Genomic DNA, 27300 nt, shown 5'->3' with positions numbered 1-27300 from the left:
GACCTCGTTTACACTCCATTTCACGCTCGATCTCCTGCGCTTGCCCCGGTCAGCTTCACTTAGTCCATTCGGTCTCTCAGCACGAAGAACCATCAGAGCAGAGAGGTGCCTCAATTCTCCGGCATTATGTCGTCGAAGAGGCAACCTCTCAAAAGCTCCATGGCCAGGGTCCCTTCAGCCGGGTCCCTGGGAGAGTAGTGAGTCTGCACACCTCCTCCTCCAGCTGGAGCACAGCTTCACCCCCGGGAGGTCCGGGAGGTGAGTCTGCTAGTGTGCCGCCATCAACCGGAAGTCAAAACCCATTCACATTTTTAGGAATGTATAATGAGAAGAGGTGGTAGAGGCACTCAGCCATAGTATATAGTGAGAGTCAAACAGAATGACCTAGCAGAGCATGCTGGTTTTGTTGTAAATTCTTAACTAGACTAGTGTCGGAAAACAATCAGAGTTTATTCTCTGGGTAATTTGCAGTAATATATCTTGATGTCACTCTTGCCATATTTGTAAACATTGTGACACATCGTTCATTCCATTCCCCCCCCAGCACATGCGTTACACAGGAAGTTGTGACCATTGTGGGTTTTTTGTTTCTTACTTTATTTAACTTGGTTAAGATTACATAATAAATTAACAAAATACGAGATAACATTCCACTGAAATCTTTGTACTCCACTTAATTACATCAATTGAGCAACTCTTGAAAAGAAAGCTTCCCAAACTATATTCAGTTGAGATATACCTTCTTTTTAAGAAAATCAGTTTGATTACCACATTCCATTGCTGTTTAAATAAATAAAAATGAGTGTGAACACCAGTCATCAGTTCTATACAGGAATGTGCTATAAAGGGTAAGCTGCCTTTGAATGTAGCTCTACCTAGTAGATGTGGATGTGAAGCATTCTGTAAGCTATAAGATATAGTTTAAAAGAAATGGGCAAAAGCATAAGATAAAGGCTGCCTTTTCCCACAGCAAACTGAAACCTCTGAGAAAATGTTGTCCTACTTGAATTGCAACTATTGCCATGGGTGAATACTACTGCACCATCCCTATGGGTAGCAAATTTGAAAATAGCTTAATAACTGGAAATGGCAGGATGTGTTCAGACTGACGCATGTAATTATCTAAATAACTTTAAGCATGGGAACACGAACACCAGAAAACCTCTTTAAAAACATGCTGTGTTCTCAGTTCTTCTCGATCATAACTTCTATACTTTACATGAAGTAGTAAACTCTGCTTCGTCACACTATTAATCTTTTGAAGAAATGCTATGATGCCATAATTAGTGGCCTTCTTTGTGATCTGTTACGGAACAACTGGGGGGGGGGATTGGTAAATGTTCTCTGAATAGGGTGATAAACAAAGATCATTATGCTTAATTAGGAAACCACCTTAATTCTGTGCATCTCTTTTAAAGCTGACTCAGCCCATTGGTATCAGCTATAGAAAGACCTCCTTTAAATAGCCAGTTGTGAACACTGAGGAAAAGTGTCCAAACATGGTGCCCATGGGCAGTTCCCTCCAAGCTGAGTTAGTGTGAGCTAGCTCACAGTTTTTTAGCCTCCGGCTCACACATTTTTGTCTTAGCTCAGGTAGGATGGCTTCAGAGCAAACTAATGTATGCAGTAGCCAAATTGCTCACTCACAGCTTTAATGCCAGTACCTCACAAAGTAGAATTTTTGCTCACAAGACTCCACAGCTTAGAGGGAGCATTGCCCATTGGTGAACCAGTGATCAAGGTTTATAAGATTATGCATGGGATAGAGCAGGTAGAGAAAGAAGTACTTTTCTCCCTTTTTCACAATACAAGTATTTGTGGGCACTCAATGAAATTGCTGAGCAGTCGGGTTAGAACAGGTAAAAGGAAGTACTTCTTCACCTGAAGAGTGATTAACAAATGGATTTCACTGCCACAGGAGGTGGTGACAGCTACAAGCATGGACAGCTTCAAGAGGGAATTAGATAAATGTATGGAGCAGAGGTGCATCAGTGGATATTAGCCACAAGGTATAGATAGGAACTCTCAGTCTGGGGCAAGTGACGCACAGTATTCTTGGTGCTTGGGGTGTGTGTGTGTGTGTGCAACAGTGGGAGGGCTTCTAGAGTCCTGGCCCCACTGCTGGACCTCCTGATGGCACCTGGTATTTTTGGCCACTGTGTGACAGAGTGTTGGACTGGATGAGCCATTGGCCTGATCCAACATTGGCTTCTCTTATGTTCTTATGCCATGACTCTCAGTAATCTTTCTGGTGCCCACCAAATGTTTTTAGAAAGTGGGTGGAGCCAGATAGAGCTTTTGACCATTGGAGATCTGACTGGCTGTGTATTTTTTTAATTGCTTCTGCAGCGGCTGCCACCACAACAAAAGGCTCATCATTGCATGCAGGCCTGTAGCCTGGATTTTTTAATAAAAAATAAAATAAACTCACACTCACCAGTTGGAGCACCTGTAAACCGCTTGGAGCCAAGGAGGCTGCTAAGTTCTCCTGCATAAATGCCTGAAGGAAGCAGAGTGGACACTAGAGGGAGCTGCAGCCTCTGCCTAGCTGGGCACCTTCCCTTTACCCTTCTTCCGCTGCCATAGACTGAATGGAAGCGGTTCCCAAGTACGCACTTCTTGTGCCCAGACAGGCAAGATGGCTCTGAGCACGGCAGCCTGACGCCATCTGGCCTGGCCCCACAGGGAGGGGAGGTAGAAGGACCAGCGAGCCCCCACGGCCCTGCCCTGCCCTTGGCGTCTCCCGCTCCCTTGGCGGTGGAGCCTCACCTTCCCTTCGCAGCCTCCTTCCCAGCTTACTGGAGTCCCAACAGGTCTTGAAGCTGCCACTGCACCTGTGGCTGCCCTGCTCTGTCTCCTGAAGATGCCTCAGTTAATGCCGCCAGCGCCTCACGGTGCTGCTGCTCCTCCTGGCAGGCCGTGCTGCCCTGGTAAGTGCCCCCCCCACTGTCCATTCCCTCCCTCTCTCGATAGCTTCCATCCTCCACAGGGCTCTGGGAAGCTGGGAAGGCAGCGGCTCTTCCTCCAGGAACTGGGCAGGTTCTTTGCCTTTGGATCACACTGCCCTTGCCCTGTGGCTGAAGAGAGTGTGCCGGAGCCATGCCAAGGAAACTGACCAGCCACTTGGGGAAGGGGTGGCGGTGGTGGGGAAGCAAGACACGCTTGGAGAAGGGATGGCAGCAGGCCTGGGCTAGATGGAAGTCATGGTGCCCTGAAATGCCCCACTGTAGCTACGAGCCTGACTGCATGACTGATGGTTTTGTAAGAAAGAAAATGCTTTTAATATGTTCATTTTAAAAGGCATCGTGTTAAGCAGAGCTTTGGCCTGAAATGTTGAAGAATTACCTTTAGGTATGGAAAACTTCACTTCCCTCACATTTTGTGATTTGCTCCATCTCCTGTGGCAGAATTCCAAAGGTGCCCAGAGGCCCAAAAAGGCTGGGAACCCCTGGTTTAGTTGCTATACATTGTGGGCCACAATTTGTGGTTAGTGGTCACTGTGTATAAATTCTCTGTGGATCATACAGATGCAGTTACATGTCTTTGCGCTCATACCCTGTGGGTTGTATTGTTTCCTTCTCTATTTTATCAATCATGATTTGTTCTCATTTTTCCTTTTCTTATGTTTTAACCATTTCCTCATATTATATGTTATCCATTCTTCTGTTATTTGATTTCAGAGGTTCTGCCACTTTAAAGGTAGAGAACAAGGGAAGCAATTTATCTTTAGTACTTTTTTGCCCTGGAGTCCAAATTCCCATGCCTTAATAGAAACCCCAGTAGATAGGAATATACAGTATTATGCACATTTGTATCCAGTCTCTCTCACAAAGCTCATCCCAGAGATTGGACTTACCCTGCCCTTCACTACCTGAAGGAGTCTGAGCGGCTTACAATCCCTTTCCCTTCCCCTCTCCACAACAGACACCCTGTGAGGTAGGTGGAGCTGAGAGAGCTCTCTTGAGAACTGCCCTTGAGAGAACAGCTCTGACCCAAGGTCAGCATCTGCATGTGGAGGAATGGGGAATCAAACCCGGTTCTCCCAGATTACACGGCCACTACACCAAACATTATATTACGAACAGAGATAGTAAAAATGAAAGCATGGAAAACTAGGTGAAAAAAGTTTTGCATTCTATACTTCAATCATTTGTTCATTTCAATCATAAGCGAGCTATAAACAAAAAAAGGTGAAAAAAAGCAAACAAGTTTTTAACTGCTTCTCACGGTCACCCCCTATCCCCTACGACTTCAGTTTCATCTATGGAATAGCTCTTTTTCATGTGGTAAGTCTGGTGTGACCTTGGGTCAGTCATAAGTTCTGTCAGAGCTGTTCTCTCAAGGGCAGTTCTTGAAAGAGCTCTCTCAGCCTCATCTACCTCACAGAGTGACTGTTGTGGGGAGGGGAAGGGAAAGGGATTGTAAACCACTCTGAGACTCCTTCGGGTAGCGAAGGGCAGGGTAAGTCCAATCTCCTCTTCTTCATCTCTTCAAAAGAAGTATCCCCTATCTTCAGTCAGCTGATATCAGAAAATAAAGACAAATAATCAGTTTGTACTGCAATAATTATAAGGCTATACTACAATATAGCAGGACGCTAAAAGTCTGTTGCCCCACTTGTTAAGTAGCAAAATAATTATTACCTTTTACTGCTTAACAAGCAGAGTACGACTGAGTAAACATGCTTACAAGTCCCTTTAAGTCATCAAGAATATTAAATGTGAACATTATTACAAGGGCATTGATCCTAATTACAGTCTCTGTGAATTCTCATATAGGATCTTGGTTTTGCAACAGTTTGGGACGATCAGCTATCTTATCTCTTGTCACCAGCCTTGGCAGCCTATGAACTGGAGCGTACCACAGGCGTTTCTTCAGGAAATGAAGAGTTTCAAGATGCCATCAGGAGAGCAGTGCCTGATGGTCACACATTCAAAGGATTTCCCATTCATTTTGTATACAGAAATGCAAGGAGAGCCTTTGCTACCTGCCTTCGGTAACACGGAGATCTAAATTTTAAATTATTCTGACTTTAATTTGGAAGTGTCTGTTTAAATGGAGAATTAAGTTTTATTGTGCAATCCTGATCACTTTTAAATCTGATTCCACATTTAAAATCAGTCTCTGGAGAGCAGGTAACTATGAAGTATCCTGGGTGGACACAATGTAGCCACCCACCCATCAATTAATTCATATAACAAAATGTTGCAGTGAGATCACTGGATCTATGAAGACTATGTGTGCAGTAATATGTATCTATCATGGCTTCATAGATAGTGACGAACGGATGGAATTGTTGTTAAGTCAACATTTGTCAAACTTCTGTAGCAATGGTTGCTACATTGTTTAATCAACTGTTAATCGATTGTTGTTAATCGATTCATGTAACGGTCTTTCCAGAACCAAGTGTTTGTGGTTACAATTGTTAACCATCTTTTTCATGTAACTGTCTTTCCAGAACCAAGTGTTTGTGGTTACTAATGTTTTCTGTGTCTTCAAATAGGTCTCCGTTCTGTGAAGAAATAGTGTGCTGCAGAGGAGACCAAGTACGGCTTGCAGTTCGCGTCCGAGTATTTGTGTATCCTGAATATGCATGTGCTGTTTGGATTATGTTTGCTTGCAAATACCGTTCCGTACTCTAAGAAATCACTCGCACTTTTATAGTGAAATCTCTGCTTACTGTTAAGCAAATAAACAGTTGGGGTCAGAGACGTGTACAGCGCTGATGGTAAGCTCTTGCCCTTTCATAAAGGCCCTGAACATCTTCTATGTGGAAGCAAGTATCTTCTTCTTAGTTTGTTCAGAATCATAAACATAGTAACTATACAAGTGTACAGTGTTAAAATAATATTCCAGAATGCAGTGTATGGTTCACATTGGATAAAGGCTACCACAACAATAATGTCAAATATTGCCTGTGTGCTTGTGCTAAAAGATTATGGCAGAAAATGTCTGTACAATATGTAATTAATGTATTATAAATATGTATTTTTATCATAGTACAACATAGGTTTTGGAAGAATAATAAAGATATGCAAAAGTTTAAATTGGTGTCCAAATATCTTTTAACTTCCATAGCTCCAGAGTAGACAATGTCAGCCTTTGTTAACAAACATTTTGAATTGTAGTGCAACAATAAAGTTGGAAAAACACACTACATTTTTTGATTTTTTTAAGTTTTTCACTTGGAACAAGGCATAAAATAGTAAACAGGACTGTCTCCACACTGCATGATGATGGTTCACAGAAGGTGTACTAACAGTTAATCAAACTCTTGAAAAAAACAAAATTCTTGTCTTTCTGTCAGAGGTTGTAAGTGTAGATAAGTAGCAACTTACAGAATTGATTTATTTCTTAGAGTTGCATGGTTACAGTCACTCCAGAAATATCTGAGAAAACACCCTGATCGCCAGAGTGGAGTTGTTCACAACCCATTCATTGGTGCTAAGTTTTTCACTTGGAACAAGGCATAAAATAGTAAACAGGACTGTCTCCACACTGCATGATGATGGTTCACAGAAGGTATACTAACAGTTAATCAAACTCTTGAAAAAAACAAAATTCTTGGCTTTCTGCCAGAGGTTGTAAGTGTAGATAAGTAGCAACTTACAGAATTGCTTTATTTCTTAGAGTTGCATGGTTACAGTCACTCCAGAAATATCTGAGAAAACACCCTGATCGCCAGAGTGTTGTTCACAACCCATTCATTGGTGCTTATACAGGCGCTGATGTGTGGTATTAAATATATGCCTATACTCATACTTTTTCTAGCGTCATTTTTTCCTCTTGGATTTGTGCTAATGCCTGGCTGCCCTATGAGACCTTAACACCTTTTTCGAACTTGGGAAATTAATCCACCAGTGTTTGTGTTGCCTGTCATTTGCCACACTATACTATAGGGTTCAGCATCTTCAGCAGAAACAATGTTTGAAAGAAACATACATTACTATACTTCCTGAAGCAAAGAGGATCACCACAAAAGTGGGTGATAGCTTTCATAAATGGCTGCAAGGGCAGGATGAAGGAAGTGGCACTGAGTGTCCCTTCACAGCGGTGGTGAAAGGATAAGTGAGGGAGGAGCTGTTATGTTCCCTCCTGCACTGCTTTTCCTGTGGCCTCATTTCCTCAGTGAAGAGGAGAGGGGCAGATTTCTCTGACCAAGTTGTGGTGACAGGCCATGTAGCCTATGGCAGTTGCTTCCTGGGCTTCCACTGCAAATTCTCACTGCCTCCAAGGAAGAGACTGGGAAATGCTGGCTCCTTTAGTAATTCTGGCAAATGCAGAGATACACAACAGCTATCCGTTTGACACTGTCAAGATCAAATGCAACCATACCAACCACAGTATTTTAAATGGAAATGCAACAAAAAAGATCTATCCGTTTGACACTGTCAAGATCAAACGCAACCATACCTACCGCAGTATTTGTAATGTATCCGCCATTACCACGAAAAGATATTTTCCTGACCTATCCCAAAACAAAACCCTCTCACACACAAACCAAGGCGCAAGTCTAAGCCATACTGCATGTGAAACTTATCAAGGCTATTATTGTTATTTTATTTTCATTTATAGACCAACCTCCCCCGAAGGGCTCCCATGTTTTGGAGGGGTACATTGGCACCCTTGGATTGGTTGCCTTCAGTTAGAAATAGGGTTATGAGCTGGGCATGTAAGCCAGAAGTGGAAGACAGCCAGTGTGTAACAGCCACAAGTTTCCTTGGGTACTGCCCCCATTTCCTGCTGGTGGCCAAAGGGGACCTGCCAACTTAAAGAACCTTCAGAGTTATGCTCTGGAGCTAGTGTTTAGGATACTCTGACAATAGGGTTTGATGGGCTCAGGCAAGCTTAGTGCTGGAATTTTGTTTTCTGTTGCAGTTTTCAACTGAAACATGAGAAAATTATGACGATCACACTTTGGCCATAGTAAAGTGGCTCTCATCCCCTCTACAGACTGCTGTTGCCAGATTCCTACTTGAATGTCCCAGTCATGCTTTTTAAAATTAGCTGCACTGTTTGAGCAGAAGTTATTTTTATGGGAGAGGGAGGTGTGTACAACCATCTATTCGGTATCATCAGGCACTGAACTTTCCCAGTCCTGCTCTTTCACTGGAAGGGGCTGGACTTGGGCCTTCTGCATACAAACCGTGGGCAAACTTGGCATAGCAAAATAATATCCAGAAGCGTTTGACTCGACCGCTGTGCCTGATTTCTAAACCCTTTTCGAATCAAAGCACCGCGGCCGGCTGAGCCACATCCTGCCGTCCTGGAGGCTGGGGCAAGCTCCCCCCGCCCCCCCGGAGACGCCGGGCCCTCGTGGCTGAGGGCTTTTATTCGTGTCTGATGTTTTCGCTCTCTCCCTGCCGTCCTCGTCTCCCACAGCCAGGAGGCGGTGCGGCCCGCCAGAGCCAGGGGGAGGGGCGCCCTTTGCTTGGCTGTGCGAGGCGGCTCCCGCCCTTCATCCTCATCCCTCCCAGCCGCTGACTGACTGGCTGCGCGCTGGCGGCGGCGGCTTGGTTGCCGGTGACTGGGCTGCGCTCGACGCCTCACGCGCTCGCCTTGAGGGGGTTGGGAGAAGAAGATGAAGACGGAGGAGAAGGAGCGGCGGCGGCGGCGGAGGAGGAGGTGAAGCTGAGGACGACGACGAGGAGGAGGCGGGCGGCAGCCCCACAGAGGCTTCGCTTCCCCCCGCGGAGGGAATGGCTTACGCCGGAGCGGCGGGGGGCGACGAGCCCTTGGCTGGGACCTCCAGCGGCAAAGACTACGCAGGACAAGGATGCGGCGGCGGCGGCGGCGGGGGTCCCCCGGGGGGGGGGGCCGCGGTGGTGGTGCGGGACGCGCTGTCACTGGAGGAGATCCTGAGGCTCTACAGCCAGCCCATCAACGAGGAGCAGGCGTGGGCCGTTTGCTACCAGTGCTGCGGCTCCCTCCGCGCTCGGCTGCGCCGCAGGGAGCCCCCGGCCGGGAGGGTGGAGAGCCCGGCGGACATTCGCATCTGGAAGGATGGGGCCGTCACCCTGGGCGGCTGGGACGCCAACGGCCGGAGCCCGCCGGGACCCGCAGGTAGAGAGTTCGCCCCCCGGGGGGCGGGGGCAGCCTGCCGCACTTCGCGGGTCTTCTTTCTAGAAGGAGGGGTGTTGCTTGCAGCCGCGCTTGCTATAGGATCTCCCCCCCCCCGCCTCGGCCCTTTGGCGGCTGAAGGGGGCGCATCCTCGGCCGTGCCATGCGCAGGGGGGGGGGGGGGCTTAGCCCCCCCCCCCCCCAGGTCTCCATCTCGTCTCTGTTTTCCTGTGAATATGGGCTGCTGCCTCCCTTTGCCCCAGGAGGAAGACATTCTGTGCCTTTCACACCAACATCCTTCTGGTCCTGTGGTTTATGCAGCTGCCCTATTCTCTCCACAATCGTCTCCATCTATGTGTTAAGATATATACGCACCTCAGGTGTGAATATCATATATTTTCGGATGGAATCTAGCATTCTCAGCCTTTCAACATACCGACTTAAACCTTTCCTGCCTTCAAGTGGTGCATTGTGGCTGATGCCTCAGCTGAGTCTGCGGTGAGGCTTAGTTAGACAGACCTTGGTTCGGATGTGAGAAGGTTTTGTTTTTGGGATAGGTCAGGAAAATATTTTCATGTTGCATTTCCATTTAAAATACTGTGGTAGGTATGGTCGTATTTGATCTTGACAGATTATGTCAAAAATGGATGGATGTTGTGTATCTGTGCATTTACCAGAATGGCCATAAGAGCCAGAATTTCCCCGTCTCTTGCTTGGAGAAAGCCTGTAGAAGAGAAAACGATGCAAAGCTGTTCATGTAGGTCAGCATGACGATGGGGGGAGGGCACTGCAAAGCAAAACAAAGAAAGCAGCTGTCAGAGCCCAAGCATGCTGTTAGCAGGAGGTCTTAATGTCTCTTGGCTTTGTCTTTTCTTACCCAAAACAAGTCTGCCATCCTAAACCAATTTTTTTGGCAGTAAATTCCTTGGATATTAATAGGTCTTGTAATGCTCATTCCACACACTCTTATTTGTTAGGACGAATGAGTAGTGTAATGCCTCAAATAAGAACAAATCCTCTAACGTGCATAAATCAACAGTTTATTTGCAGCCTTTGTCAAAATGAGGATTTTGACCAGTTCTTATAAACATATTCAGAAAACAAAATGTAACTTGGTGGATTCTGCCTTGGAAATGTAAGTCCAATGTGTTGAACAGATTCTGTTATTATGTATTCTATGCACTTTATGTGCATGACTAAAGTCATATAATCCCATATTATAGGTGCATTAGCAAGTGCCTTCAAATATATGTGATTATGATAGTTACTTTAAATATACTTCTAAAAATTAGATCAGCACCATAAATCACAAAGCCAACTCAACATAAACTCATTCTAGCAGTAAACAGATTATGCCTGTCATTTTACTTGTCCAAGTAACAATTTATGTGTGGTAAACATACAGCATGACTCATAAAGTATACTGTAAGTATACACTGCACACTGTAAGTGGACATAATAGAACAAGAGGGTATACCAAGGCTGTAATCCTATGCATAATTAAATCCCACTGAACACAATGGAAATTAGTTTAAGTAAATCAGTATAGGATTGTGCCATAATAATTCAGTATATGTTTGATTTTATTAGAACATTATATGAAATTTGCTTATTCTATTGTTGAACTGAGAGCAATGGAAAATTTGTGGTAGAATTTGATACCAGCCTGGTTATGTGATGTTGGGCTCTCCGTAAAGTCTGATGATGTCCTTTAGAATCCACAGCACATGCTAGTTGGACGTGTGGGTTTGCTGACATGAGAAGAGAGTACTGTCATTGAGTAGGTAAAATAAACTCCTGTGGACCTGGGATTAGGATTGAGAGTTTTCAGGTTAGATAATGCAGCTCCCTTACACATTTTTAGTGCAGGAAAACTTGCATAACTGTTGTTGTGAAACCTTTATTTTGTTAGACTGTAGGTACGAGTACTCTAAAATTTGACATCTTTCCTGAGGAACAGATTTTGAGTCCAGTGGCACCGTTAAGACCAACAAAGGTTTATTCAAGGTATGTTGGTCTTAAAGGTGCCACTGGACTCCAAATTTGTTCTACTGCTTCAGTCCAACACGGCTGCCCACCTATCTTTTCTGAGGGCTAGCCATGATTTCCAAAAGGAAGATATATTATTTGTCTGTATTTCCCTGTTACTAATTGATACCTATTGCTTTCAAAAGGTAGTACAGAATAGGCTGCACTATCACAGTGCAGTCCCAAGGACACTTTACTGGGCATAAGCCCCACTGAGTGGACTTAAGTAGGATTCTTAGTAGGTTTGCTTGGAATGGCACAATCAGTTCTCTTTCATGTGTTGAAGATTTCAAGTATTATTACAGTAATCTTTGAATCTGGCCAAGTAGGGGAGCAATTATCTGCCTCCTGCAGGTGGCATGACTGTTTAAAACTGCTAGAGAAAGGGAGGGCTTGCAGGGATATGGTAGAGGTCCTCATAGATCATTAGATCATTAGCTAAGACTGTATCAGGGCAAGCCTACACAGCCTTGTGAGCCACTCACTGTGTTGACGGGGAAAAAATCCTCCCTTCTGTTGCAAGCATTTCGGTGACACAGGCAAAATGAGTGTGCAGGACCAGTTTTAACAACAGAAAAGCTGAGTGTGTGAGCAGCACAGAACTCCCACCAACACTGCTTATCTCCATGAAGCCCCTCTCCCCAAGTATCTTCCTCCCAGGTGAGCACACATTGGAAATCACAGCTCAGTTGACCAGAAAAGCATGTTAAAGGCAGACTGCAAAGAAGTAAGCCATGGACAGGGGCATATTCTGCCTGGTTGCCTCTTTTTGCTGTTAAAATTGGACACCTCCCACCTCCTTGCATAATAGGGCAGACCCAGGTTTAAACATATAGATCTGCTGCCATTGTGGCTAGTTCAGTACTTAGCCACATAAGTAGGTCTGTGGCATAGCCTCATCCACTCTGTGGTTAGCCCTGACCACATTGTACATCATTGGGTAATGTAGCATGCACAGAATTCTAGTTGGTAGCACCATTGAATGACCTTGGCTAGGGGTCTTGGGAGAATCCCTTTCATTCGCAGGGAGTGATCCATGTAATGAAACATACAGTGAAAGTTGTCTGTCAGTATCCATCCCTTGGAAAATTTTCTGTGCCCCTGGGGCAGCCTTTCAGATGATTTATTTTTTAGCGGATCTATTCATAATGCACATTACAGCCTGTGGGCCAGATTAGACAAGAGTTGAAAGGGGAACCAGCCGCTATGCAAGGACCACTTTGGATCAGAGCACTGATGCAGCAGTGGAGATGGGGTTCCCCTCCTTCGTGGCTTCACCAGTCAACACACACACATTTACCAACCATGGAAGGAAAATGACAGACTTTTTTGCATCTTTTAACCCAGATGGAGATGTGCATCCCTATCCTGTAGACTAGTCGAATAGATAATGATCACTACATTGATTAGTTAGTGGTTCTGTTTTGCTGAAAGTAGAGACTTCTGCTAGCACAGGGAGCCTTCATCTGGCAGAAGAAGCTCGTTCTTGCTTCAGAAGAAGGCTCCACCTAGTTTCCTTTGATGGTGAACATTCAAGCTTTGGTTAGAATTTGGAACAAAGATGTGATTGATCATTTAAGTTGTCAAAGCTATTGAAATAGCAAGTGGATAGCCCAGGCAAGCATGATCTCAGAAACTAAGCAGGGTTGACTTTCGCAAGGGCTTGGATGGGAGACTTCCTTGGAATACTAGCAGTCAGGAGGCGGGGGCAGGCTTTATTCAGCCACCTCTCTGAATATCCTCCAAGCCCCCAGTAAGGGTCAGTCACCAGAGGTCACCATGACGTCCAGGTGCACACACACTCACATATGAAAAAAACACAAAAAAGGAAAAGAAATAGCAAGTGCAGCAGACATCAATTTAATTATACCCAGCTATGCTATATTGCTTCACCTGGTGAACAGGAGGGAAACTAAATATTTGCATAGTTTATCTTGTTCAAAGGGATATCAGACAGCTGCCTGATCTTCCTTCCAGCAGAAACTCTTTCTCTGAAGACAGTTAAATCTATCAGTCAGACCGCAACATTCCACAAATAAATTAGGAACAAACAAACTGCACCATACCAGAAGTGGGTAAAAAGCAAACAGTGTTAAATAAAACAAATGGTGATAGTTCAAACAAAAAGCTGTGCCATAATACATACTGCAAGGGAAGGTGAAGACGCCCCAGCAGAGCTAACTAACCTATGAAAAAATATTGTCTCAAATACAGTGGTTAGTTGGACCTTGACTATGAAATGCATGTAGCCACTGAACCTCTGTTAATCATGTGACCCTGCTTTAATAGGCTGTCTCTAGTTCTGGCTGTCATAGATACCTCAAAAGCAATTAATTCTGTCGTACACCCTTCATTGTAAAAAGTCCTTTTATGTGATTGTGCATGTCATTCATGCCTCCAGTTTACTGCCATTGAGACTTATATGAAAATTTACTTTTTTCCCCTTTTTTATTTTAGGAAAACAGTGGGGGTACAGAAAAGAAAAGGGGGGGAAGGGTAATACAACATAATTACGTTTGTGAAAGACAATCATATAAAACAATAGTTCTTATTTTTATATTTTAGTTTTAAGTTTCAGATTTCATAATTAATCTGTTTTGACTACAACACTGCTTTCATCATTACTTCGTATTCAGTATAACATATTTTCATCACTTCTACTTATTCATTAGAACCGTTAATAGATAACTAGTATATCACAGTGTATCTCATATAGCGAACCCATTTGTATTTGGGATATTACATTTGGAAAAGATTTTAATTCTACTTCTATTTCATTACATTTGTATATGTTATTTTCTCACTTTGTCTCCTGCTAGCATAATACACATAATATGCACTTCATATCTCCCCAAAGTTCATAATGGATCTGTTTCTTGAATAGGATGTTAATTTTGCCATTACTGCATATTCAGTAAGTTTATTTTCCCATTCTTCTAAATGTGAACAGACATCTAGTTTCCATTTTGTTGCATAAATAGTTCTAGTCACTGTCACCATGTATTTGAATAGCTCTTCTAGAGTGTTTGGCAGTTTGTTAGGCAGAAAACCTAACAGCATACTTTTTGCTTCCATTGGGAATTCAGACTTTAATATAGTCTGCATTTTTCAATGTATTTCTTTCCAATATCTTTTTGTTTTTTGCAAGTCCACCACATATGAAATAAGGTTCCATTATGTCTTGACATTTCCAGCATTTTCCTTTGTAGTTTTTATGTGCTTTCTCAATGTCATTTGGAGTTACATACAATATGAAAAACATTTTGTTTCAATTTTCTCTTACTGTCTGGCTGATTGTAAATCTGATATCTTTTTCCTATAGTCGTTCCCATTGTTGCATAGATATCTGTTCTTTAAGGTTTTGCATCCACTTAATCATACATTTTTTTCACTTGCTCATCTTCTGTTTCTGGCTGGAGTAAAATCTTATATATCATTGTAGTAAATGCTCTTTTTCTTTTATTATCATCTGCTCAAATTCAGTCGCATCTCTTAGAACTCCACCTTCAATACTCATGATCTCCTTTAGTCTTGAGACTAATTAATAATTATTCAGCCATTGAATGTTTTCGCCTTCATCTTTTAATATCTTGCAAAGACTTGATTTTCTCCTGAGTGTTTATCATGATGCCATATGTTAAAAATCATTTTTATTTCTTCTGCTCTTATCATAATGAGCTTCTATTGGGGACATAAGCAAAGAGTTAGAGGGGCTCAATATATTCCGGCGTGTAAACCATATTCTCAAAAGTCAATCTCTGATTACATGACTTCTTTCTTGTGTTATGATCTTTTTAGTCTATTTCTTAATCCATAAATAATTGTGTAGCCCTTCATAAAGATCTGCTGATTCTAATTTTACTATTCTTTGTCTTGGGTTTTTAATCCAGTCCACAATCCAAACCAGACCTGCTGCTTGGTAACATAATTTTATATATGCTAAACTTCCTCTCTTTTTCTCAGTCTTGTACTGTTTTGAAGCTTAGATGAAAATGTACTTGATTAAAACTCAGAACATACAAACTCTAAATGGAGTACTTGAAGGAAAGTGAAAAGCTAAGAATTAAAACTTCCCATAAACAGCTTTATTTATTTTTGAATCCCAGTGGTATAATGTCAGTGCTTTTATTGTGCATTGCCATAGATACTTCTTAAAGGCATAAGCAGAAAGCAGGAGCAAGAAAAATACATGGCACTAGAATGCCTGAAGAGCACATTGTTCCAGATATAACATGAGTCTCTGTGTTACAGTGCTGTCCTAAGCAGTCGCACCCTTCTAAGTCCATTGAAGTCAATGGATTTAAGATGGCACAGTTAATCTCTTTGTAAATCATTACTTTGCATTTAATTACTAGAGGTGTTGATGCCCTAAAAATATCTTGGATAAAATTGCAGCATCTTGAGATGAAGAGCAGAGCAATTGTTTGCTTTAAAGTAGGTCAGTACTAAACCAGGCGATTGTTAAAATACCAGTTTAGCATACTTGTTTTATATATATCTGTATTACTGAGCGTCAGTCTCCTTTATGCATTGTTTAAATATTAAGCAATACAGATCATGATAGTTACATCATGAATCAAAAAGATTAGTAGTTCTTGCAGTATAGCTGTTGTTATAGCTGTGTAAATGAAGACCTCTTAATAGAAGCAATATTTCTGTAATGTCAGCTGGGTCTCTGTATGGGCAGAATGGGCTCCTCTCTGATCTCTCCATTTTCTAAATGGAACTAGATGAGATGTTCCAGTATCCATGATCGGATCTTCCCAGCATTCTGCTTCCCAGCTGTTACAAGAGCCCCAAATACAGATTGGAGACCTGTGAGAGAGTTTAATTCCTCCTCTTGCGTGTTTGCTGATCAAAACCAAGCTCCACTCCTCCCTATAAGATTTGACATCAAAATAGATGGATGTGATTGGCATTGGAGACCAGACATTGAGGCCCTTTCAATTCAGTGGGACTGGTTGATTATCAGTTAGCAAGATAAATGGGAGCTATGTGCTCCTGTCTATTTCCCCCCCTCTATTTGATAATCTTATACAGTAGCACCCTTTTCTAGTGTTTTTATTTTATGATGATTCTTCTGTGGGGAATCTTAAAGCGTGTCATTTCCTGACTTTTCACATTCCTGTGCCTGGGACAAGAGTGTGATGTGAGATCTTGCACAGTAGGTGTCTTTGTATGTCTCTAACTTAAAAAAAAACACCCTTTAACTAAAATACACTGGTAAAAGCTTATTATAACAGCATTTGAGAACTTTTGGTCTGAACTTCATAACTATTATCATTGGTTACATGTTCTCTAGGAGGGGAATAAATACATGCTGAAATTTCAGTTCCTTTCACATACTCTTGTGAATACTTCGCTTATGCCTGTCAGTGGGCACTGAAGAAAAAATGGTTTGACTAGTCAACACACAAGCTGTTACTTCAGTGATTCTTCTTTTCTTCTTTCAGTTGAGTTTGGATCATGATTCTTAAGGCAACAGCCAAAATGATTCTTTTTGCTCCATATCACTTGCAAGAGAATAAGCTGATTGCTGGTGGCTATAGGTGTGTGCACATGAATACGTACATGCAGAATGTATTCTGAGAATTGTCCTGAGGGCTGAATGATAATTAACTACTGTCTTGAAAGTCTGCTGTTTGTTTGCAGTGTATACAACCTGGAGATGGGTCAGGCAGTTCAAATGGCTTTAAAGGGACAGGATTAAATTTTGTTACAGAAGGATGTGAAGGTGAAGGTTTCCCTTGCTCAAAAGCTAGTCGAATCCGACTCTAGGGGGCGGTGCTCATCTCCGTTTCACAGTTGAAGAGCCAGCGCTGTCCGAAGACATTTCCATAGTCACGTGGCCAGCATGACTAAACGCCGAGGTGCATGAAATACTGTTACCTTCCCACCGAAGCAGTACCTATTTATCTATTTGCAATTTCTTGCTTTCGAACTGCTAGGTTGGCAGGATCTGGGACCAGAGACTGGAGCTCACTCCGTCACATGGCACTTGGGTCTCCAACTGCCGAGCTGTAGACCTTCCAGTCTGCAGCTCAGCATCTTAACGTCTAAGCCACTGCAGCCCCTTACAGAAGGATATCTTTCAATAAGTGTTTTAATAAGTGTTTATACTGTCTTTATTAAAGACTTGATGTAGAAGAATAAAATGTTAATATCTGATGTATTTTGTGTTTCTTGTGGAAGAGAACACTGTTGAGGGGGAAAATTAACTTTTCTTATCAGAATTTATTTATTTACTTCATCTATATCCAGCTTTTCTAACTATTGGGGACCCAAAGTGGCTTAGACCATTCTCGCCTTCTCCATTTTATTTTCAGAACAACCCTGTGAGGAAGGTTAGGTTAAGATTATGCAAAAGACCCAAGGTTACCCAGCAAGCCTCCATGGCAGAGTGGGGGTTCAAATCTGGGTCTCCCAGGTCCTAGTTTGACCTTCTAACCACTGAACCATGCTGGCTGTCTCTACAATGATATGGTATCCTAATTCAATGTATCATGGAAAAAATGTAATTAGATAAATTTATAATAATGAAAACAAGAGCTACTTATGGTACTAACATATTGATTTATTTAACAAGAAATAAAAATGTAGAGGGGGGCTGTGGCTCATTGGTAGAATTTCTGCTTGGCATGGTGAAGGTCCCAGGTCCAGTCCTTAGCATCTCTGGTTAAAAAAAAGGGATCAGCTGTTGGGCGATGTGAAAGACCCCTGCTTGTGGCCCTGGAGAGCCACTGCCAGTTTGAGTAGACAGTATTGACTTTGATGGACCAGTAGCCTGTTTCAATATAAGGCAGTTTCATGTGTTCAAGACTTGTATAAGATAATAAATGTTTCGTCTGCTGTTTTGTTTTACTTTGTAGCCTATCTTTCTCACTGAGAATCAAGGCAGATTACACAGTGTAAATCAGTACAATGAAGATGAATTGCGCAGTGTCCTTCAGGACCTCAGTCTTCCCAACCAGCATTACCTCTGTCTTGCCAGGGTTCAGCTGCAGTTTATTCAGTCTTAGCCATTTAACCACAGCAGTCAGGCAGTGGCTTAAGACTTCTACATCATTAGGAGATTTGGACAGAGAGAGATAGAGCTGGATATCATCAGTATATTTCTGACACCCAATTCCAAAAGTACAAATGATTTATCCCAAGGAGTTTATGTAGATATTCAATAGTATGTGGGATAGAACTGCATCCTGTGGAACAGAACCCCACAGGACAGATCCCACAATGAGGACAACTGATCTCCAATGGCAGCCTTTTGACTCAGGTCTGTAAGGAGTGGTTTAAAATAATCCAAAGCACATCCTGCTTCTCCCTCTAAACATCTCAACAAAATGGCATGGTGTACTGTATCAGAGGCTGCAGATAAATCCAGGAGGAGCAAAAAAGAGGAATGGACTTTGTCCACATTCAGATGGTGATCATCAACTAAGGCTACCAGAACTGTCTCCATCCTAAAGCCTGCCCTAAACACAGGCTGAAAAGGTCCAAAGGAGATGAGTTATCCAAGAAGACCTGGATTTGATCTGCCACTGCTCCCTCAGTTATCTTGGCCAGAAAGGGCAGATTGGAGACTGGAGGACACCTGAAAATTGGTATGTTTATGTTAGTGGTTGAGTTTGGGCTATGGTTGTCAACAGCCTGAAGAAAAAATGTCCTGCCTTTTTAATAGAGGCCTAATGTATAGAAATGGGCAGTTGAAGTTTTTCATAGCACCCATCACTAGGCAAATAATGGCCCATCAAAGCTCTGTTAAAGGGGCAGGATTTTTGCTTCCTCCAGGCTGATGGCAGTTTTGGGGATAAGGAGTTGTAACCTGCCACTCTACTCAGCTTAAGTGCAGAGCCTTCCTCCATCCCAAGGAACCTTCCTAGTGGGGGAGCCTTCCTCTGGGGGAAGGCTCCACACCATAAGTGCATCCCTAAGAACACTTTCCTGAGAGTTGACCCATTGAGGAAAGTTGAGTAGGGGTCTGAGTAGACCTGCTTACAGGCAGTAGTCCCTCTAAGCTGAGTTAGTGTGAGCTAGCTCACAGTTTTTTAGCCTCCGGCTCACACATTTTTGTCTTAGCTCAGGAAGGATGGCTCCAGAGCAAACTAATTTCTGCAGTAGCCAAATCACTCACAACTTTAATGCCAGTAGCTCACAAAGTAGAATTTTTCCTCACAAGACTCCACAGCTTAGAGGGAGCATCGCTTACAGGCTGCACTGTTAGTTGGTGTAGGATACAGCCTGCAGTTTAAACTAACCAATTAAAAAGGCTGAGTGGAAAAATAAGTCCTTGCTTCTCAAAAGTTCTAGCTATTTTGGCTTCAGGTAATAGTCAGTATCCTTAAGTGGGGGGCAAGACAGAGAAACAAGAAAGCTGAGATTACCCTGCTATAAAGCTTTAGTTATAAATTATCATGGGGTCGCGGAGAGTCGGACTCGACTGTGCGACTGAACAACAACAAAATCATGATTTAACAATTATATCAACTAATTAATTGATATTTCTGTTTAAAGAACTGCAAGTGCAGTTTGAAGTACAAACAGATTTTAATCAAGGTCTTTGTCTCGTCTCTCAGTAATTTTGTATAACCTATTTGAATTCAGAACAAAGTTTGAGTCCAGTAGCATCTTAAAGACCAACAAAGTTTTATACAAGGTATAAGCTTTTGTGTGTATGCACAGTTCTTCAGATACAGTAGAGAATTCCATTCTGCATGGCCTAATGTGGTGCCTTCCATGAAGATAGATTCCAGTGGGTAGCCATGTTGGTCTGAAGCAGCAGAACAGTGTTTGAGTCCAGTGGCACCTTTAAGACCAACAAAGCTTTGTTCAAGGTATAAGGTTTTATGCGCACATGAAAACTTATACCTTGATTAAACTTTGTTGGTCTTAAAGGTGCCACTGGACTCAAACGTTGTTCTGAATTCTGCTTCAGACCAATATGGCTACCCACCAGAATCTATTTGAGTTCAGTTTGCTAAAGACAATCCTGTTATAAATGGGCCAGTCCTATGCATGATCATTACCAGCATGATATCCCCAGAGAAAAAGCTGAGAAAGTGTGGATGGGTTGGTTGCTATGCCATGATGCTGGGTGAAGAAATTAATTTGTCAAGGGACATGTACAAAACCAAAGAAAATGATAAATATTATCAGTGATAAAAGTTCACAAATGTTTAAAGACAATACAAAATAGCTAAATTTTGTTCTGCAGTACCTGGTAACAGAGAATGAAAAGTCTGTAGTGAAAAGCAAATTAAAGCTGTTGTAAATTTAGAAGTAGTAAGTACCAAAAGTTTGCACCTAAGTATGGAATGGCCTTCTTTATTAATTGGAAGGTGAATATTGATAATGTAGGTTATAGACTTTTGTGGTCACTCAGCAGTGGAAAGTATTCCTTTTTAACACAGGCAGGTTCAGAAACGCCAGCACCAGGAAAGCTCTCCATTGCCTTCTCTCTTTCTTACTGCCTGGTCCAGCAACCTTGGCTAGTTGGTCCTTCAGTGTCCCGTGCATATGCATGCTTGCAGTGCAGAACCCCAGTTGAGGCTTCAGCTCTAGCCCTTCTACTTCCTTCATTTGACTTCCTGTCAGGTGCTTACAGATCATCGGGTGCTGTGCTGCTGTTTTGGGATTAAAGTTGGGTCCTGGGTAGAGAAAGGTTGAAGATTACTGGATGAATTGAGTGGAGTGAAATTGAGCAGGCCAGGAACTGCTTACTAACTCAGTATAATTGCACCAAAGGGCATTGTAGAGAGTGTTCATTTGTAAAGTGCTGTCACTGCAGATGCTTGGATGAACACTCCACTTAACAAGAGTTCAGAAAATGGTTCCAAAATGGAACCAAGCACTGAAGGGGAAGTATGGTTGTGTGGATTATTTGTCGCCATGGGCAGTATAAACGATGTGTGCTGGTGACATAAGACATCTATATTCATCTAGGGAACAGTCCTATTGAGACTTAGTGCTTTTACCCAGATGCTATTTGTGCTACAACAATCTGCAAAATAAGGTTACATTCAAAGTGGAATTCCAGTTACTTCAGCAGAACTGTTTTCAAGGAAATTCTTATAAACTGAAAGTTAAAAAGGTGTTGTGGGAGAGCTTCAGTAAGATCATGGATTGATAAGATTAATGATGTTTATACCAGTCTAGAACTGCAGTTAATATTTTCTGAACAAGACTTAAAAAAATGGCACTACAAGATAAACTCAGTACCAAGGCGTGATACAATCAAATGCATTTTATGAAACTAAATTTCAGTTCTTTGCACTCACATGCTTATAGTTATGTTAGTCATCTTCTTTGTTGTTTGTATATGAACTTTCACTATGTACAACTTTTCTGTTTCATGTGATGTTTTAGAAAATGAAGGCTTTTATTCTTCTTGGCATAGTCTCAGTAGACAAGATCTGTGTAACCTATGGATTGGATCCAAATCTTGTTTTTTTAACCAATGGAGGGATGCTTCTGCTGGCAAGAAGAAGAATTTTAGTGGATTCCCTCCTCCCACTGCTGACGCCCCCCACCAAATTGTGCCCAATGCTGTTCTGGGGATCCTGTTATCCTGAAGGTAGTGTTTTAGGGAGTGCAGGGAGCTGCAGCAGGAGGGGAGAGGTAGGAAAATTCTGTTCTTCTCACACTGGATCCAGCCCTATACCTTTGGGATTTATATAAGTATAGAGGACTTGCTACAGTGTTTAGTGTTGGTACGTATAAGAATAAAAGAAAGAACAGTATGATATCGATCGTCATCTTGGCAACAATAAGTCTAAATCGAATAAATTAATGCTTTACCTCTGCCCTATACATTTTTATTTACCAGGTTTCCTGTCTGGTAGCCTAGTTCTCTGTTTTTGCCTGTTAGTTCACTGGTCATAATAGGCTTGTATTATAAAGTTGTGTTTTCCATTATTTGTAATTAAGCAAATTTATTCCCTCCTTAAAGACATGTTGCTTTAGTATCTTGTTACACTTCAGTTTAAAGTGGATTTGTGTTTTATAAAACATGCTATGAATATTAGGCCTAGTCCTCACAGAGGTGGTAAACCTTTGAGTTGTACAACCTCAAATTGCATGTTGGATTTCTAACATGCTAAACAAAATTCCCTTAACATAGAAAACTTAAAGGTCGGGGAGAACTCCTCTAGCCTAGCTTCTCTCTAGGGTACTACTATAGTGTGCAGGGATTTTATTTTTAATAAGCAGCATTCATTAATGTGAATCACCGCTTGCAGTCTGAAGTAGTATATGAAGGTTTACCATTTCAGTAACTTCTGTGTTTTTATTGCTGAGGATTTTTCCTGTTTGGGAGGGTGGAAGGGCCGGCTGCAGCACTCTCAGACAGCATTACAGAGTTGTGTCTTCAGACTATAATTATGACTGTGGATCGAGGCTAGACAGACTCTGAGGCAACAGGCTGAATGTTTTTATAGCATAATTTTTTCTGTGTACATTGTAGCTGTCAATTTTATGTCTGAGGTTTAAGCTTAAATTCTTATATCTTTTATCAAGTGTATTCTAGTTTGCGAGAAATACTTCCCTTCTATAAAGTTCTTATCCGCCAGGCGCAATCTTATCCCCCATGTTTTCAATCTATACGTAAAGCCCCTTAGGACAAATCATTTGTCATTTTGGGGATGGCTGTGAATGGTATACTGATGACATCCAGCTCAGCACCTCCTTATCCAGGTCCTCTGGCGATGTGATGTTGGTCCTGAATCACTGCCTGCTGTGGTTATTTGTCATTATTTATTGATTTTATCTCTTTGATTTATATTTCACCCTCCTCGCAAGTGGGCTCAGGGTAGCTTACAAGGTCTCATAGAATATTGTGACAGTGAAACAACACATAAAATTCAACAATTAAATTTAAAATTTTGAAATTTAAGATTTAAGATTTAAAATGGTTAAATGGCTAAGAGTGAACAAATTGAACCCAAATCCTGACAAGACAGAGCTAATGCTGACTGAGAAGGTGGAGAACCTGAAGGATATTGTGCTTCCCACTTTAAGAGCCTAGGCTAGGGGTTATATTGGATCCAGCATTACTGCTGAGAATCCAGCTGATGCAGAATGTTTCTGCTCAGTTGGTATCAGGACCTAGGTGAAGCATGCACATTACTGCCATTCTGGAGAGGCTGCCCATCAATTACCAGGTTCAATTCTTGGTTCCAGCTGTCACTTACAAAGCCCTTCATGGCCTTGGTCTCTTATGTGCAGGACAGCCTCTCCCCATGATCTGCAGTGGCAGCTTCACTCACCTGAGCAGTGACTTATGCTGGTGCCACCCTGCAAATGGATAAAATCAACAACTGGCTGTACACATGCATTGTCCATTATGGTGCTTTCCCTATGGAATTCCATGATGAAGTCAAGAAGGCTCCCACTGTTCCGGTACTCAGTCAACTATGCAAAACTGAATTATTCAGAAATGTTTACACAGGGAGTAGGTTTGTACTGAAACGAAATGGTGCAGAAAGTTACTTTGGTAAAGTCATAGGGACTGTAGACTTTGCTACTGTGTATAGTACATACTGGATGTTTATTTATTTATATTTATTTATTATTCAACTTATGCCCTGCCCTCCCCACTACGCAGGCTCAGGGCGGCTCACATTCATTAAAACATTTTACGTAATATATAGATAACAATTAAAATCCAATAAAATCATCATAAAACAATTCGAATCAATGTTGCTGCATGTATGATCCTACTATGTATTGTCTTCATAATTTAGCATGTCGTATTAATGCTTAGGCCGTGTTTCAGATTTCTGCAATCCATATCTTATTGCACTGCTTATTGGATGTCCCATCCTGTTCATTGTACTGATTTACACTGTGTAATCTTGCCTCACGTCTCAGTGAGAAAGCCACACGGTAAATAGTGTAAAAAAGTAAATTGTGTAATTCTCAACAGAGTTATAATATTCAGTCAGTTTAGGATTGTGCTGTCTGGTTACATTGGGGTTAATACTAAACAATTTGTTTTCTAAGTAAGCAAGCCACTGGAATAGATAAGTGTGTGATAAGGTAACCTTTGCTCATTGCGGCTTTATTTTCCAAGTTATTTATACATTATAAATGAGTGGACTGAGAATAGATGTTTAATTCAATGGAAGATGGTTATGTTATTCAGAAAGCGGTTAAGAGTAGCTTTCTTTGTTTAATGGGGAATGGCATTAATTGGACACTTTGATCTCTGAGGGTCAATATAAAAGGCTACAAGATTCATGTCTACTAACTTTTGAAAAACCCAAGAAGTGTGGAGATTCAGGCTTTGCTCCAATGTTGTTGGAAGTCCCTGTTCTGCGCCTTCAGTGCTTGACCCATTTTTAATATAAAGCCAAGTGTTGTATTCTAATAGCTGTAGTTCATTCCACTGCTGGTGTTTAGAATTTTGTTCCTTTCGAGAGTCTTTGTTGCTTAGCAGCCTTTATTCTGAGAGAGAAAGTGGCAGGAGAGAAGAGAAAGAAGAGCAGGGGCTCTAGCAAGACAGAAGAACAAACAGTGTTGTTGTGTGTTAAATCCTTTCTTTTGAAGTTTCCTTCCTTGCATCAAGATAACAAAGCCAAGAAAACCAGATTGTATATATTCATTCAGACAATATTCCTAACAAGCGAAAAACTTCACAGTATTACCATTTAAGGCCAATCAGCAGATTTATCGAAGTCTTCCGTGTTATTTGTATATTACAAACTAGACTTCTCCTGCAAGGTCTCCTTAAATGTCTTCTTGCAGGACATCTGACATGAGCTATCAAACAGTTCATTTGCAATTTTAATCTTTTCCTTTATTACATGTTGGCTTCTGAGCTGCTGTTAGGTCTTCAGTAGAAAAGAGCAAGAGTCCAGTAGCACCTTGAAAGTCAGTTTGGTGTAGTGGTTAGGAGCACAGACGCTAATCTGGGAGAACTGGGGTTGATTCCCCATTCCTCCATATGCAGCTGCTGGTGTGACCCTGGGTCAGTTACAAGTTCTCTCAAGAACAGTCCTTGAAAGAGCTCTCTCAGCCTCACCTACCTCTCAGGGTGTCTGTTGTGGGGAGGGGGAGGGAAAGGAGATTGTAAACCGCTTTGACATTCCAAGTGAAGGGCGAGGTATAAATCCAATCTCCTCCTCCTCCTCTAACAAAATTTTGTTAGTCTATCATGGGCTACTGGACTCTTGCTCTTTTCTACTGCTACAGGCAGACTAACATGACTACCCATCTTTACTAGATCTTTCAGTTATTGGATTGGAAATATGACATCACAAATCTCATAAACTGAATTCTTTTTTAAAAATTATCTAAAGCGGGAAATTAAAGGACAATTTAAAACATTGTTTATGTAAGCCTATTGAGGGATATGTGCCATCCAGTGACAGCAAACGTGGCAGAATTAATGTTCCAGAGCCAGAATCCCAGGAAGACACGTGTAGTAGGGACATTTAGCTTTCTATCCCCACCCAGCAGTAACCTCCAATGACCCACCAAAAACCTCCTTGAAGGTTGAAGAATTACCCCAGGAGTGGTTTATACTGTGAGGGGGACACACACACACGCAATAAACAGAAGAGACTTCCATGCATGCTAGTGTCAGCCTGGGCATGCAAAGTACACAGTGCCTGCTTGTGCAGAAGTCTGAGGGCCACTTCAAACCTTTTGTGTGCCTGAGATAAACAGTAACAGTTAATTACACACCAGTAGTAAGTTGCACTGTAGAATTTTTATAAGGATCTGTTTCACTTTAGGAAGTATGTAAGTGGCTTTAGTTAACAGTGCCCCACAACTGGGGGGATAGGCGATTAATAAATGGAAATAAATAAATAAATAAATAACTGAGAAGCAGGGAGATCCCAGTCAGTCAGAAGTGTGTGGTGTCATGAAAACTTAAGAAAGTAAGTGGAGTGTTATTTTGAGATATCTGCAATTGGAATGAGTTTTCAATCTCTATATTAGCTGGTGTATGATTTTTTTAAAAATTATATCCGTTTTTTTCCTCCTGAACTGGTACCCAAAGTGGTTTATCACATTGTTCTCTCCCCCATTTTATCCTCACAACAACTACCTTGTGAGGTAGGTTATTAATGTTATGGGCCAGGGTCACCTGGCAAAATTCCATGGCGGAGTGAGTATTCAGACTTTCTTGTCCTAAGCCCTAGTCCAACCCTCTAACCACTACACCAGGCCAGCACGTTTATCAACATATCCTTCCTTTGTGTGATAGTATGGTGCGAACCATTGTTCCCTCTAAGCTGAGTTAGTGTGAGCTAGCTCACAGTTTTTTAGCCTCTAGCTCACACATTTTTGTCTTCTTCTTTTTTTAGCCCCCGGAGGGGATTTATTATTTTTTTTAACACTACAAAAACTACAACAGAAGAAAAGGGAGGGGAAACTACATATATGGGATAAAGTAAAGAACCCACTACTAACTAAAAGCCCAAGAGAGGAGATCGTCCAACTAGCTTAGTTACATCAAGTCTTCCCATCATTGATCCCTTTATAAACTGAGTCAAACATTTATAACACTTTTCCTTTAAAGCTTAAATTTAACTGTCTAGAAACAGTACCCCCGATCATCCCATAACAAAAGTCTCAAAGGCACAATTCAGAGTCCTTCAGCCTTTACTTCCCCTTTCCCTTTCTCTTCCGCAGCTTGTAAGGACTTTTTGGGGCTGCTGCCCCTTGCTCTGACAGAGAGTCCTCTCCGGAAGAGCCAGAGTCTAGCTCGCCACTGGACTTGCTGTCCTCTTCTTTTTTCCCGTCCTCTGGCCTTCCCAGCTGAACCCTTAGAAACTCTTGAGCTTTCTGAACAAAGAATCTTTTCTTTTTTTTCTTTAATCTTAAAATGGCCTTCTCCCTTCCTCTGGCCTGGAAATAGCCATTTATATCCAATTGAGTTTGTCTGAAGAAAAAGCACAAGTTCTTTACATTTCTTTCTCCGTTGTCTTACTTCAAATGGAATATCCTTTAGCATTCTGATGGTATTTCCCCCCGCTTTCAGGGGTGTTCCAGCAACCGCTTTCAGGATTGCATCCCTCACATGTCTCTTCGAGAATCTTACAACAATTTCCCCAGGCAGATTATTTTTCTTTATGTAGCCTGAATATGATTTATAGACCACATCCATGTCGTTAAGCAGCGATTCCGTCTTCATTTCTGTCACTGGGGCTAGCAATTCACTCATCACTTCTTTAAGATTCTCCCCTCTGTTCTCTGGCATGCCCTGGA

The 27300-nt window shown here is 42.0% G+C and overlaps 2 protein-coding genes across 3 annotated transcripts in view; both read left to right on the top strand.

The window, feature by feature from the left end:
• The window catches only part of CEP76 (centrosomal protein 76kDa), a 29415-nt gene extending 23527 nt beyond the window's left edge, over positions 1-5888 (top strand). For both annotated transcript variants that reach the window (XM_015414372.1, XM_015414371.1), the window contains 2 exons: positions 4779-4996; positions 5504-5888. In XM_015414372.1, the coding sequence (XP_015269858.1) occupies positions 4779-4996; positions 5504-5642 (357 nt within the window). In that variant the 3' untranslated portion in view covers positions 5643-5888. The remainder of the gene's footprint in view (positions 1-4778; positions 4997-5503) is intronic.
• Positions 5889-8668: 2780 nt separating this feature from the next.
• The window catches only part of SPIRE1 (spire-type actin nucleation factor 1), a 138861-nt gene continuing 120229 nt past the window's right edge, over positions 8669-27300 (top strand). The window contains exon 1 of the mRNA XM_015414360.1: positions 8669-9063. Within this exon, the coding sequence (XP_015269846.1) occupies positions 8700-9063 (364 nt within the window). The 5' untranslated portion in view covers positions 8669-8699. The remainder of the gene's footprint in view (positions 9064-27300) is intronic.

Source organism: Gekko japonicus, unplaced genomic scaffold (genome assembly GCF_001447785.1).
Source record: "Gekko japonicus isolate JY-2015 unplaced genomic scaffold, Gekko_japonicus_V1.1 scaffold157, whole genome shotgun sequence".
NCBI lineage: Eukaryota > Metazoa > Chordata > Lepidosauria > Squamata > Gekkonidae > Gekko > Gekko japonicus.
Note: the sequence above shows the minus strand (reverse complement) of the source record. Positions and strands in the feature narration are given on the sequence as shown.